The sequence below is a fragment of the Papio anubis genome, chromosome 9, assembly GCF_008728515.1.
Source record: "Papio anubis isolate 15944 chromosome 9, Panubis1.0, whole genome shotgun sequence".
Classification (NCBI taxonomy): domain Eukaryota; kingdom Metazoa; phylum Chordata; class Mammalia; order Primates; family Cercopithecidae; genus Papio; species Papio anubis.
Genome location: NC_044984.1, coordinates 64,084,780 through 64,099,736, shown reverse-complemented (window position 1 = coordinate 64,099,736; position 14,957 = coordinate 64,084,780). Strand labels below are relative to the sequence as shown.

At 36.4% G+C, this 14,957-nt stretch overlaps 1 protein-coding gene across 10 annotated transcripts in view; it reads right to left on the bottom strand.

Moving 5' to 3' along the window:
• The window catches only part of RAB3IP (RAB3A interacting protein), a 64,302-nt gene that overhangs the window by 33,701 nt on the left and 15,644 nt on the right, over nucleotides 1–14,957 (bottom strand). For all 10 annotated transcript variants that reach the window (XR_002515699.2, XR_004176115.1, XR_001892757.3 and 7 more), the window contains exons 2-3: nucleotides 12,344–12,619; nucleotides 11,352–11,610 (exon numbers count right to left, since the gene is read on the bottom strand). Coding sequence is in view for 7 of the 10 variants with exons in the window: in XM_003906765.5 (XP_003906814.1) it covers nucleotides 11,352–11,610; nucleotides 12,344–12,619 (535 nt within the window). In the remaining 3 variants the exon portion in view is untranslated. The remainder of the gene's footprint in view (nucleotides 1–11,351; nucleotides 11,611–12,343; nucleotides 12,620–14,957) is intronic.

Here is a 14,957-nt window from a genome sequence, read left to right as displayed (position 1 = left end):
GTATATACCCAGCAGCACTGGCTACAACTGACTCTTATAAGCACCATCTACTGGCTTGTAGGTCAGATGCACAGCCCAATATAAAACCTGCTGAAAGAAGTGCACAGAACTATAGAAGCAAAACCAAAAGAATCTACCCAGCATTCTCTACAGTCACACCCCAACAGGGAGGGAAAGAAAGGAAAAGAAAAAAACAATTATAGGCAAAGAAAAAAATTCTACCCACATGAAAATAATTACAAAAATTAGAAGTGCAACCATCTCCAGATGAGGAGAAACCAGTGAAAGAATTCTGGCACAATGAAAACTCTAAATGTAGTAATACCACCAAAGGATAGCATTAGCTCTCCAGCAACAGTTCCTAACTAAAATGTAAACTCAGAAATGACAGATGAAGAATTCAAAACATGAATTGCAGGGAAGATCAATGAGATCCAAGACAGAGTTGACAATCAACATAAAAGAAACTTCTAAAGCAATCCAGAAAATAAAAGAAGAAATAAACATATTCAAAAGAAATCAGAGCTTCTGGAACTGAAAAATCCACTTAAGGAATGTGAAAATACAATTGAAAGCTTTAGCAACAGATGGGACCAAACAGAAAAAAAGAATTTCAGGGCTTGAAAAATAGTCTTTGAATTAACCTGGTCAAACAAAAAAAAAAAAAAAAAAGAATTTTAAAAAATGAACAAAGTCGTTGAGAAATATGGGATTACATAAAAGAATCAAACCTATGAATTATTGGCATTCCTAAGAAGAAGAAAAAGTAAATAACCTGGAAAACATATTTGAGGGAATAATTCAAGAGAATTTCCCTAACCTTGCTAGAAAAGTAAACATCCAGATACAAAAAAATCAAGAGAACTGCAAGATACTATCCAAAAAGAAGATCGCCACAGCACATAGTCACAAGACTGTCCAAGGTTAATGCAAAACAAAACAAACAAACAAAAATACTTAAAGACAGAGAAAAAGGTTAGATTACATAATCACATACAAATGGAGCCGTATCAGGCTTTGGACTTCTCAGCTGAAACCTTACAAGCCAGGAGAGATTGGGGACCTATTTCCAGCATTCTGAAAGAAAAGAAATTCTAACCAAGTGTTGCAGGAAGTCAGGGACCCCGAACGGAGGGACCAGCTAAAGCCACAGCAGAAGAACATAAATTGTGAAGATTTCATGGACATTTATTAGTTCCCCAAATTAACCCTTTTGTAATTTCTTACACCTGTCTTTACTGCAATCTCTGAACATAAATTGTGAAGATTTCATGGACAGTTATCACTTCCCCAATCAATACTCTTATAATTTCCTATGCATCTTTAATCTCTTAATCCCATCATTTTCGTAAGCTGAGGATGCATGTCGCCTCAGGACCCTGTGATGATTGCGTTAACTGCACAGATTGTTTGTAAAACATGTGTGTTTGAACAATATGAAATCTGGGCATCCTAAAAAAGAACAAGATAACAGTGATTTTCAAGGAACAAGGGAGATAACCATAAGCTCTGACTGCCTGCAGGGCTGGGCAAAACAGCATCACATTTCTCTTCTTGCAGAAAGCAAATAGGAGAAACATCACTTAATTCTTTTCCCAGCAAGGAATAACCTTGGGAAAGGAATGCATTCCTAGGAGGAGGTCTCTAAAATTGCCGCTCTGGGAGTATCTGCCTTATGCAGTTGAAGACAAGGGATGAAATATGCCCTGGTCTCCTCCAGCGCCCCTCAGGCTTGCTAGGATTAGGAAATTCCAGCCTAGTGAATTCTAGTCAGACTGGTTGTCTGCTCTCGAACCCTGCTCCCTGTTAAGATGTTTATCAATGACAATGTGTGCTCAGCGGGACATGGAAACTCATCAGTAATTCTAATTTCGCCCTGGCCTTGTGATCTTGCTCTGCCTCTTTCCCCTTGTGATCTTTTATGCCCTTTCAAGCATGTGATCTTTGTGACTCACTCCCTGTTTGTACCTCCCCTCCCCTTTTGAAATCCCTAATAAAAACTTGGTGGTTTTGTGGCTCAGGGGGCATCATGGAACCTGCCAATACATGATGCCAATACCCCAGGAGTCCCAGCTGTCAAATTTCTCTCTTTGTACTCTTTCTCTTTATTTCTCAGACTGGCCGACACTTAGGGAAAATAGAAAAGAACCTATGTTGAAATATTGGGGGCTGGTCCCCCGATAACCAAGAATTTCATATCCTGTAAAACTAACCTTCATAAGCAAAGGAGAAATAAAACATTTTCCAGACAAGCAAGTGCTAAGGGAATTCGTTCCCTTTAGATGAGCCTTACAAGATATCCTTGAGAGAGTTCTAAACATAGAAACTAAAGAATAATACCTGCTACCACAAAAATTAGAGATCCTAGGGTAGGGAGATTCTCTCTGCCACATGCCCAGGCACATCTCCAGCCATTCAAATCACCTGCATGCTTGGTTCGGCAGCCTGAGTTGCCTCATTCCTCCTGTGCAGAGGCTTTCGCATAGGCGGGTCCTCTCTGCTCCATGCCCAGGCAGACCTCCTGGACACACTTAAGTACATAGGCCAATATCCTTGGTGAACACAGATTCAAATATCCTCAACAAAATACTAGCAAACTGAATCCAACAGCACATCAAAAACTTAATTCATCACGATCAAGTAGGCTTTATTCCTGGGATGCAAGATTAGTTCAATATACACAAGTCAATAAATGTGATTCACAACGGAAATAGAATTAAAAACAAAAGCCATATGATCATCTCAACAGACGAGGAAAAAGCGTTCAGTAAGATCCAATATCCTTTCACGATAAAAACCCTAAAGAAATTAGGCATCAAAGAAATGTACCTCAAAATAATAAGAGCATCTATGACACAGCCAAAATCATACTGAATGGACATAAATTGGAAGGCTTCCCCCTGAGAACTGGAACAAGACAACGATGCCCACTCTGGATTGCCAGAGGAATCCAGCAAGAGATAAAAGTAAAAGGCAACAAAACATGAAAAGAAGAAGTCAAACTACCTCTCCTACAGACTATATGATTTTATACCTAAAGAACTGTAAAGACTCTGCCAAAAGGCCCCTGGAACTGATAAATGACTCCAGTAAAGTTTCCAGATACAAAGTCAGTGTACAAAATTCAGCAGCATTTGTATACACCAATAACATTCAAGGTGAGAGCAAATCAAGAACATAATCCCATTTAAAATAACCACACACAATCTATGGGTCCAAGATGGCCAAATAGGAACAGCTCCAGTCTACAGCTCCCAGCGTGAACACCACAGAAGATGGGTGATTTCTGCATTTCCAACTGAGGAATGCAGCTCCCCGCCAGCAACGGAACAAACCTGGACAGAGAATGACTTCGATGAGTTGAGAGAAGGCGGCTTCAGAAGATTGATAATAACAAACTTCTCCGAGCTAAAGGAGGATGTTTGAACACATCGCAAAGAAGTTAAAAACCTTGAAAAAAGATTGGACGAATGGCTAACTAGAATAAACAGCACAGAGAAGACCTTAAATGACCTGATGGAGCTGAAAACCATGGCATGAGAACTACGTGACACATGCACAAGCTTCAGCTGATTCCATCAAATGGAAGAAAGGGTATCAGTGATTGAAGATCAAACGAATGAAATGAAGCGAGAAGTTTCGAGAAAAAATAGTAAAAAGAAATGAACAAAGCCTCCAAGAAATATGCGACTAAGTGAAAAAACCAAATCTACATCTGATTGGTGTACCTGAAAGTGACAGGGAGAACTGAATCAAGTTGTAAAAACACTCTGAAGGATATTATCCAGGAGAACCTCCCCAACCTAGCAAGGCAGGCCAACATTCAAATTCAGGAAATACAGAGAACGCCACAAAGATACTCCTCGAGAAGAGCAACTCCAAGACACAAAATTGTCAGATTCACCAAAGTTGAAATGAAGGAAAAATGTTAAGGTCAGCCAGAGAGAAAGGTCGGGTTATCCACAAAGGGAAACCCATCAGACTAACAGTGGATCTCTCGGAAGAAACTCTACAAGCCAGAGAGTGGAAGCCAATATTCAACATTCTTAAAGAATTATCAACCCAGAATTTCATATCCAGTCAAACTAAGCTTCATAAGTGAAGAAGAAATAAAATCCTTTACAGACAAGCAAATGCTGGAGAGATTTTGTCACCACCAGGCCTGCCTTACAAGAGCTCCTGAAGGAAGTACTAAACATGGAAAGGAACAACCAATAATCGCCACTGCAAAAACATGCCAATTGTAAAGACCATCAATGCTAGTAAGAAACTGCATCAACTAATGAGTAAAATAACCAGCTAACATCATAATGACAGCATCAAATTCACACATAACAACATTAACCTTAAATGTAAATTGGCTAAATGTTCCAATTAATAAAAGACACAGACTGGCAAACTGCATAAAGTCAAGACCCATCAGTGTGCTGTATTCAGGAGACTCATCTCACGTGCAGAGACAAACATAGGCTCAAAATAAAGGGATAGAGGAAGATCTACCAAGCAAATGGAAAACAAAAAAAAGCAGGGGTTGCAATCCTAGTCTCTGATAAAACAGACTTTAAACCAACAAAGATCAGAAGAGACAAAGAAAGCCATTACATACTGGTAAAGGGATCAATTCAACAAGAAGAGCTAACTATCCTAAATATATATGCACCCAATACAGAAGCACCCAGATTCATAAAGCAAGTCCTTAGAGACTTAACAAAGAGGCTTACTTAGACTCCCACACAATAATAATGGGAGACTTTAACACCCCACTGTCAACATTAGACAGATCCACGAAACCGAAAGTTAACAAGGATATCCAGCAACTGAACTCAGCTCATTGAGCACATATACCCTAGAACGTAAAGTATAATAAAATAAATAAATAAATAAATAATTTTTAAAAAAACCACGCACACACACATACACACATACACACACACACACACACACACACACAAATACCTGGGAATACATCCAACCAAGGGGGCAAAAGATCTCTACAAAGAGAACTATAAAACACTGTTAAATCGTAGATAACACAAAGAGATTTAAGAAATATTTCATGCTCATAGACTGGAAGAATCGACATTGTTAAAATGGCCATACTGCCCAAAGCAATCTACAGATTCAACACTATTCCTATCAAACTACCAATGTCATTTTTCATGGAACTAAAAAAAACTATTTAAAAACTCATATGGAACCACAGAAGAGCCTGAACTGCCAAAGCAATCCTTTGAAAAAAGAAGTCAGAGGTACCATATTACTTGACTTCAATCTATTTTATAAGGTTATAGTAACCGAAACAGCATGGTGCTGGTACAAAAACAGACACATAGACCAACGGAACAAAATACAGAACCCAGAAATAAAGCCATAGACCTACAGCCATCTGATCTTTGACAAAAATCAACAAAAATAAGCAATGAGAAAATGACTCCTTATTCAATAAATGGTGCTAGGATAGCTGGCTAGGCATATGCAAAAGAATGAAACTGGAACACCCACCCTCTTCACCATATACAAAAATTAACTCAAGATAGATTAAAGATTTCAATGTAAGACCTTAAGCCATAAGAATCCTAGAAGAAAACCTAGGAAACACCATTCTGGATATCAGCCTTGGGAAAGAATTACCACCATTCAACTCAGCAATCCCATTACTGGGTATATATCCAAAAGAAAACAAATTGTTCTCCCAAAAAGACACATGCACTCACATGTTCATCCCAGTACTATGCACAATAGCAAAGATATGGAATCAACCTAGATAGATGCTCATCAACAGTGGATCAGATAAAGAAAATGTAGTGCATATACACCAAGGAATATTATATAGCCATTTAAAAAGAACAAAATTAATTCCTTTGCTGCAGCATGGATGCAGCTGGAAGCTATTATCGCAAGCAAATTAACATAGGAACAGAAAACCAAGTATCACATTTTTTTACTTAGAAGTGGGAGCTAAACACTGGGGACTCATGGACCTAAAGATGGGAAAAACAGAAACTGGGAACTACTAGACAGGAGAGGGGAACAAGGGCTGAAAAACTATTGGGTACTATACTCAGTACCAGGGTGACAGGATTATTCGTATCCCAAACCACAGCACTACACAATATACCCAGGTAATAAACCTGTACATATACCCCCTAAATTTAAAATAAAAGCTGAAAACAATTTTAACAAGTGAGAGAAGATCCTGAAGCATTTTCAAAGAATTGTAATAGGAGTAATAGGAGATGAAACATAACTTTTCCAGTATGATCTTGAAGACAAAGTACAATCAAAGCAATGGCTACCAAGAGGTGGAAGTGGTCCAGTCAAAGCAAAAGTGGACTGGTCATGGCAACAATCTTTTAGATGCTCAAGGCATTTTGCTGATTGATTTTCTGGAGGGCCAAAGAATGGTAACATCTGCTTACTATCAGAGTGCTTTGAGAAAGTTAGTCAAAGTTATAGCAGAAAGATGCCCAAGAGAGCTTCACCAGAGTCCTTCTCCACCACAACAATGTTCCTGCTCATTCCTCTCATCAAGGGCAATTTTGTAAGTTTCCACGAAAAATCATTAGGCATACACCTTGCAATCCTTATTTGGCTCCTTCAGAATTATTTGTTGGCAATCTTAAAAAAATATTTAAAAAGCATCCATTTTTCTTCAGCTAATAATGTAAAAAAGACTGCATTGACATGGTTAAATTCCCAGCACCCTCAGTTCTTTAAGGATGAACTAAATGGCTGCTATCATCCCTAATAAAAGTGTCTTCAACTTGATGCAGCTTATGTTGACAAGTAAAATAAAATCTATAGTTTTATCTCATATAAAAAGTTGTTAATGTTTACAAATGTCTTTGGCTACAGTTAGTAGAACCAATACTGAATAGGGTTAGCGCAAGTATGTGTTTTTCAATGACTCTCTTTGCAAGCTATCCTACTGGGCTTTATTTCAGTCATTTCATTTTCTTTCCTTTTCTTTTTTTTTTTTTTTTTTTGAGACGGAGTCTTCTTCTGTTGCCCAGGCTGGAGTGCAGTGGCGCAATCTTGGCTCACTGCAAGCTCTACCTCCCGGGTTCACGCCATTCTCCTGCCTCAGCCTCCCAAGCAGCTGGGACTACAGGTGCCTGCCCCCATGCCCGGCTAATTTTTTGCACTTTTAGTAGAAAAGGGGTTTCACCGTGTTAGCCAGGATGGTCTCGATCTTCTGACCTCATGATCCGCCCGCCTCGGCCTCCCAAAGTGCTGGGATTACAGGCATGAACCACCACACCCAGCTCATTTTAAGAAAAATAAAAGTTGAAAGTAACCTCTTACAGCAGATTTCACCTTTTAGTGAATGTAAGAATCAACAAGTTTGCTGAAAATGCATATTCCCAAACCTCAACATAATAATTTGATTTCAGCAGATTTGGAGTAGAGTGCAAGGATCTACACTTAATAACAATGCACTAAAGCCCAACTTCCTCCTGAGAATTCCACTAAAAGCTGCTCTTCAGCAATATCCTATGGAAGGCCAATCAACTAAATGACTACATCATAATCTCTGGCCTCCCTGCACCTGAAAATAAGTGACCACGTGCTTGGCCCCCCTACATACACAGTATGGATTTGTTGCTGGGAAGTGGTTGTCCACCCAGGGATTACAATACCCAGCCCACCATACATCTAGGTATCGGCATGAAAGAGGTTCACACCAATAGAATGTGAGCAAAAGTGGTGTGTATCATATATAAGCCAAGGTTTTTTAGAAGAAGCTGTACCTTCTCTAAGCTGTCTTTCTCTTTTGTCTCATGGTTAGATACAAATAACAATAAAACCCTAAGAAATTACAAAGGCCCCAAACAGAGGAGAAACAAATCTCTGAATTATTTCACAGAGAACAGCCTACCAACTATGCACATTTGCTTCAGAATGTTAAATGAATAAAAATGAACTTCTATTAGGTAAAGTCACTAAATTTGGGGGTTACTTATAAGCATCATCCTAATATATCAGGCATGTGTGTATATAAACAACTGTTTAACTGCATATACATGTATATATTCATTTAATCAACAAAATGTATTGAAAATCCATTATATGCTTAAGATACAATCATGAGCAAAGCCATACGCAATCCTTATCCTCATGAATCTCAGAATTATTGAAGCACGTATGTATAAATGTAGGAGTACTTGAACAGGGTAGGGTAGACAATGAAATAATATAAATGAGTAAGTAGAACTTTCACTTCCAATTAAGATAGAGGAATAGGGATTAGATTTACCACCTGTCTGACACAATTAAAACTCTGAAAAAATATAAGGAACAACAATGTGAAGCATTTGATATTACGCAATAAAAGACAGTGATCCCCCAGAAATGAAAAATAAAAGGTGTACCCCAGATTTGCCCCAGCTTATTATCTGAAGAGATGAAATAGTTATTAGAAACAAAACATTTATTAAACTGTATCCCAACATATTAAGCAGAGCCAAGTAAAATATAAAAAAGATCCAAATCAAACTTCGAGATGAAAACTACAATGTCTAGTTTAAAAATATACTGTATGAGGTTAACAGATTAGATATTTCAGAAGAAAAGAGTAGTGACTTTGAACACATAGCAATAGAAACTATCCACAATGTAACAGAGAGAGGAAAAAAGGATTTTAAAATGAAAGACTATAACACCAGTGAGCTGTGAGATAAGTGTAAGCCATCTAATGTACACGTAATAGGAATCCACAGGAAAGAAGAGACAGAAAGAATGGAAAACTTTTTGAAGATATAAAGGTCAAAATTTCCCAAATTTTATGAAAACTAACAACCTACAGCTTCAAGAAGCTCAACAAATCCCAAGCATAAGAAAGCTGAAGAAAACGATACCAAAGCAAATCATAATCACATTGCTTATGCCAGTGAAAGAGGACTCTCATAAGCAGCCAGAGAGAAAAGACCTAACATGCAGAGGAACAAAGGTAAGGGTAACAGCAGACTTCTTGTGAGAAACAATGTACATGCTTGAAGACACTGAAGAAACATCTTTACAGTACTGAAAGAAAAAAAAAATGATCAATCTTAAATTCTTTACTCAGTGAAAATATCTTTCAAAACACAGATATACGAAAGCTAAAAGAATTTATCACCATCAAACATGCACAACAAAAATGTAAAAGGATGTCCTTCAAGCCAAAGGAAAAATGCTACCAGTTGGAAATCTGGATCCACATGAAGAAATAAATACCAAAGGAATGAACACACAGATGCCCATGTAGCTAACATTTCTGGTGTTTATCTATGTAAAGAAATATGATTCTTTGTTATTATTTAAATCTCTTTAAAAGATAACACTGTTTAATGCAAAAAAATAGTGTCTTGTGGGGTTTAAACACACAAAGAAGTAAAACATACAACAACTATTACACAAAAACTGGGGGGGGGGATGAAAGTATACTTTTGTGAGGTCTGTACACCAGATATAAAGTAATATATTGCCGGAAGGTAGACAAGTGATAAGTTAAATATGTCTACTATAAACCCTAAAGCAATCACTAAATTAACACAACAAAGATAAAAGCCACAGGAAGATGAAATTGTTTTAAAAGTATAGAATTAATTCAAAAGAAAGGATTCAAAAAGGAAAAAGGAACAAATGAGACAAATGGAAAACAAACAGTAAGATGCTAAATTTAAACCAAATTATATCATTATCCATTAAATGTAAATAGTCTAAACACCAATTAAAAGACAGAGATAATTACACAGGATCAAAAGAACAAGACCTAACTATACACTATCTATAGGAAATGGGTATTAAATAGGAAGACACAAACAGTTAACCAAGTAAGTGAAAAGTATAGAAAATGGCCTCTCAAGATAATAGGACTAAAGAAAATGGCTATTGACATAGTTTTGATTCACAAGTTGTCACAATTCAGGAAGTATTTTTATATTCAAGAGTCCTTTTTAAGCCTTGAGATCTAAGTAAATACTAATACTATCTTACACTCTTCATAAAAGTCACCACATATATGTGTTCACACACCAACATTTCAATTATCTCAACAGTATCTCTAAACATAGCAAATTAGAGATTTCAAAAGAAATTCTCAAGTGAGCTAAGAGATTAGCAATCCATTCTGATCAATAACCACATGTTCTCAAAGATGGATATATATACATTCAAAATTTTACCTCTATATAATGTGTGATTTTATTAAAATACTGTCTTATTAAGACAACAAAGTCTGAGTCAGATGACAGAAACAAAATGCAACCACATCTCACCACATCCTTTTCCTTTGGGAAGGAATTGGGGATTAAAAAAATGAATATACTATGCTCATGAGAGACAAGTATGCTAGGGAAAGGGTGGGAATATATGTTTGTGAAATGTCACAGTAGGTTGGAAATTACACCTATAAATGTTTGCCCTACCTTCTCAATTTTCTAAATGTGAATTGGTATTTCACCTAGTTTGGCAGGTTTATATATGCAGTTTTTCATATTATTCCATTATACTTTTGATCTGAGTCTCCAGTGACATCCTACATTTTACTCCTACTACTAATAATCTGTCTTCTTTTTGTGAGTCTTGCTAGAGGTTTGCAATTTTATTAATCTTCTTGAAGAACCAACATTTTGTCTCATTCATTTTCTCTATCTTTTCTGTTATCAATTTCCTTGATTTTTGCTCTTTATTATTTCCTTCCTTCTACTTGCTCTGGTTTTACTTTGCTCTTCTTTTTATAGCTTCTTAAAGCGGGAGCTTAGATTGTCCATTTGAGACCTTTCCTGTTTTCTAATGTATGCATTTCATTCTATAAATTTCCCTCTGAAATTTAACTGCAGACTCAGAAAAAGAATAAGATATGGCCACAAGTTTGGAAATAAATAGCAGAAACTTTAAAGATGACCAAATGGGAAACACAATAATTTACCAAGAAAAGAAAATTATCCAAGGTAAGATACAGAAAATATTCAAACTCAGCTTAAACTCCTCAAAACAAAATGACTTAGACTGAATGACTTCAAGTAAATAACCATCTAGTCAGCCATGTAATAAGGAGGGAAAACCCTGCATGTGGAATATGGCCCACTCAATCTGCATTACAGATAATACAAGACAGGGAGCAGGCAATGCAGTGGGGCACAGAAGAGTTAACAGAACCACATTTTTCCAGTTAGTAGTCTTAAATGAACTTCTTTACTACCCAACCAATTTCACGGATTCCTAAATGCTGCCTAACAGGAGCTGAGGCTGGGCACATGTGAAGGATAAATGTACAACTGTCATGAATTCATTTCTGTAGGTTGCCCCACCCCATGGAGATATATTAATTTCTAATATATGGAAGAATAAGATATCTTCTTTCTTACCCTCTGAGCTTTTGCGAGTTCTTCTTTTAATCGTTCATAGCCCTTTTCTCTAACTTCCAAAACAGATGGGCTTCGTAAGCGAGACAGACTATCAGTACTCAACCCAAAAATATCATCACTGCCATCGCAAGCCTCTGTTATAGTAGCACCCTGTAAAAACTCTCTCTCTGCATTATAGTTGTCCTTTCTTGTAGTTAATTTAGTTAATCCAGCTGTGACTCCAGAGGTAGAACAAGGTGCTGGGTCTGTAACATGAAAGCTGTAAAGGACAAAGACAATTTTCAGAAAATATCAGCATATGCTCCAATAGAACTGGCTTAAAACACAGCTCTAGAACTGTGCTACCCAATTTGGTAGCTTTCATATTTAAATAAATAGTATGTCCTCAGTCATAGCCACATTTCAAGTGCTCAGTAGCTACATGTGGTTAATATCTATCATTGACATTAGATAGCACAAAAAATAGAACATTTTCATCAACAGAGAAAGTTCTACAGGACAGTGCTACTCAAGAGCAGGGGTTAACAAATTATAGCCTGCAGGCTAAATGAAGCCTTCCACCTGTTTTTATAAGGCATCAATGAGCCAAGTACAGTTTTTACAATTTCAGATAGTTGAAAAGAAATCTTTAAGAGTATTTTGCGACAAATGAAAATTAAATGAAATTCAAAATTCTGCATCCATATATGAAGTTCTATTGGAACACAGCCACTCTAATTCATTTACATACTGCCTATGGCTGCTTTCAAACTCTAAAGGCAGTGTTGAATAGCTGCAACAGAGACTGTATGGCTAGCAAAGCCTAAAATACTATCTGGTCCTTCACATAAAAAGTTTGTCAACCCTATTCTAGAACATTATCATGTATTTCTTTACACAGGCACACTTAAGTTATTCAAATTTTCTAAAAATAGTAAAACTTAAAATACAGTAACTAAGCAAACTGTCCATTAAAAAAAAAATCCAAAATAAGTGATTTACTTATTTCCTACCTGATACTAGATATTTCCGCACAATTTAAACGTCTGGGGGATGAATACACAGGTTGTGTAGGAAGTTCAGAAACATCTAATGCATTTGCCTGGATAGGTACAGAGGATAAAGCTGAAGGGTGTGGCCGGTAGATGACACTTGGTGAGGTAATCTGCTCTTGAGTTCCCGATTCATACACACCAAGAAGGTCCGGAGAAGTAGGTGAAGCAAGGTTTACTTCATGGAAGCCTTCCAGGGGATCATTAGCCATAGCAAAAGCCTCATCATAAGATAACCTATGTTAAAACAAAAATCAGATACTTATTTTTAAATAACATTTAAAACTAAATTAAAATGTATAAATTATAAAATGTGTTTAACAGTCCATTGTAAATTACAAGCTTACAATAAAAGAGCCTTTTAAAAAAACCACTATCACATGGTGGTATATGCCTGTAGTACCAGCTGCTCGGGAAGATGAGGTGGGAGGATTGCTTGAGCCCAAATGGAGGCTGCAGTGAGCCGTGATCACAACCCTACACTCCAGCCTAGGTAACAGGGCAAGACCTTGTGTCCACTCAAAAAACAAAAACAAAAACAAAAACAAACCACCACAATCACTTAACATTTACTAAGCAATCTCAGAGTATAACTACTATAAAAGGCAAACAATCTGATTTAGAAGAAACCTGAAAGTGATAAGCAATTATGTTAAAGTGAGAATAATCAATTAGTATGAGGAATGAATAAAAATTGGCTTAATTTTTAAAAATATTTTAAAATTATTAAATGTTTATATTAAAATAAATTCTCTTTATTTATATGTAAAATATATATTACATATATTTTGTAAAATATATAAAACATATTTTATATATATTTATTTATATAAAATTTATTATATATTTATTTATAAAATAAAATCTCTTTAATATAAAATAAATTTATATTAAAATTTAATTCTGTCATTAAATATGAAAATACTAAAAACAAAATCTAACAGTATTATGCAATCTTAGATTCAATAACAATTATACTATGCTGTGAAACTCTTAAAACAATTTTTTAACAGAGAACATTGTATTTATCATGTACAACATGTTTGAAGGCACATACACACTGTGAAATGGCTAACTAGCTAATTAACAAATCATTACCTCATGCCATTATTTTGCGATGAGAACACTCAACATCTACTCTCTGCATTTTTCAAGTATTTACAATATATCATCAGGAACTACAGTCATCCCGCTGTACCACAGATCTCTTGAATATATATTTAACTTTGTGATGATACATGACCTTGGTTAGAGTAAGTAGAAAGGCAGTAAAGACACACACTCTCTCATACCTGTCACCCAGATTATGAAACATTAACATTTTTGAGCCATTTGAGAATGTTCAAACATAATGCCCACTTAATATCTCAATGTATACATATACTCTGTGTGTGTGTGTATCTGTGTATGTGTGTATCCTAAGTACAAGGACATTCTCCTATCTAACCACAAAATCATCATCAAAATCTGGAAGTTAACATTGATCAAAATTACCATCTAATCAACAGGCCCCATGCAAATTTCACTAATTGTTCCAACAATATCCTTTATATGTACAGGATCCAATCCTGGATAATGTGTTTCATTTCTATAAGCCTTAAACTTCTCCTCTGATGAGATTAGAATGGGGATAACACTAGCCCCTCCCTTGTCCTGTTTGCTGTGAAGACTGAAGGAGACAATCCATGTAAAGTATTTTGTAGAGTACTATCTACCTGACACAGAGTATGGCCTCAATAAACATGAATTATCATAGCACAGGCACTAACAATACCACATATGCTTCAGGTTCTCCATAAGCAAAAAAACAGTTCATGTAACTATTCAATTACATCACAAAGTTTACATGGAAACTAACAAGTGAACCACTCAAGTTTTTCCTCTTAAGAATTCAAAGCTAAATGGTATCTTACAAATTCTTTATTGATTTTCCACTGTCTGCTGGATAGAGACCAAACTTGTTAGCCAAAAAAATAAGGTCTTCTAGGATCTGAACCCAATCTCTCTTTCCAATTTTTTTTCCTTCCTATGATAGCACTTAGACAGTTGTGGATAATATCTTCCCAGAACTTAAAAAATGCCAAACAGGCCAGGCTTGGTGGCTCACACTATAATCCCAGCACTTTGGGAGGCCGAGGTGGGCAGATTGAGGTCAGAAGTTCAAAACCAGCCTGGCCAACATGGCGAAACCCTGTCTCTACTAAAAATACAAAAATTAGCTGGGCATGGTGGCCCATGCCTGTAATCCCAGCTACTCAGGAGGCTGAGGCAGGAGAATCATTTGAACCCCAGGAGGCAGAGGTGGCAGTGAGCTGAGACACTGTACTTCAGCCTGGGCAAGAGACTGAGATTCCATTTCAACAACAATAACAAAAAAAGCCAAACAAAACAACATAGCACATCCTTTCTTCCAAAAGATAGAGAAGTATTCGTTTGTTAAACTAGCTGAAAAATTTAACTCTCAAATCCGTAATAAAAAGTGTTAAAAATAATGCAAGTAGAGAATAAAAACAAAAAAGATTTCAGTAAAGTTGAAAGAGATCTAACTCAGTACCATTTCAAAATTACAAATTAG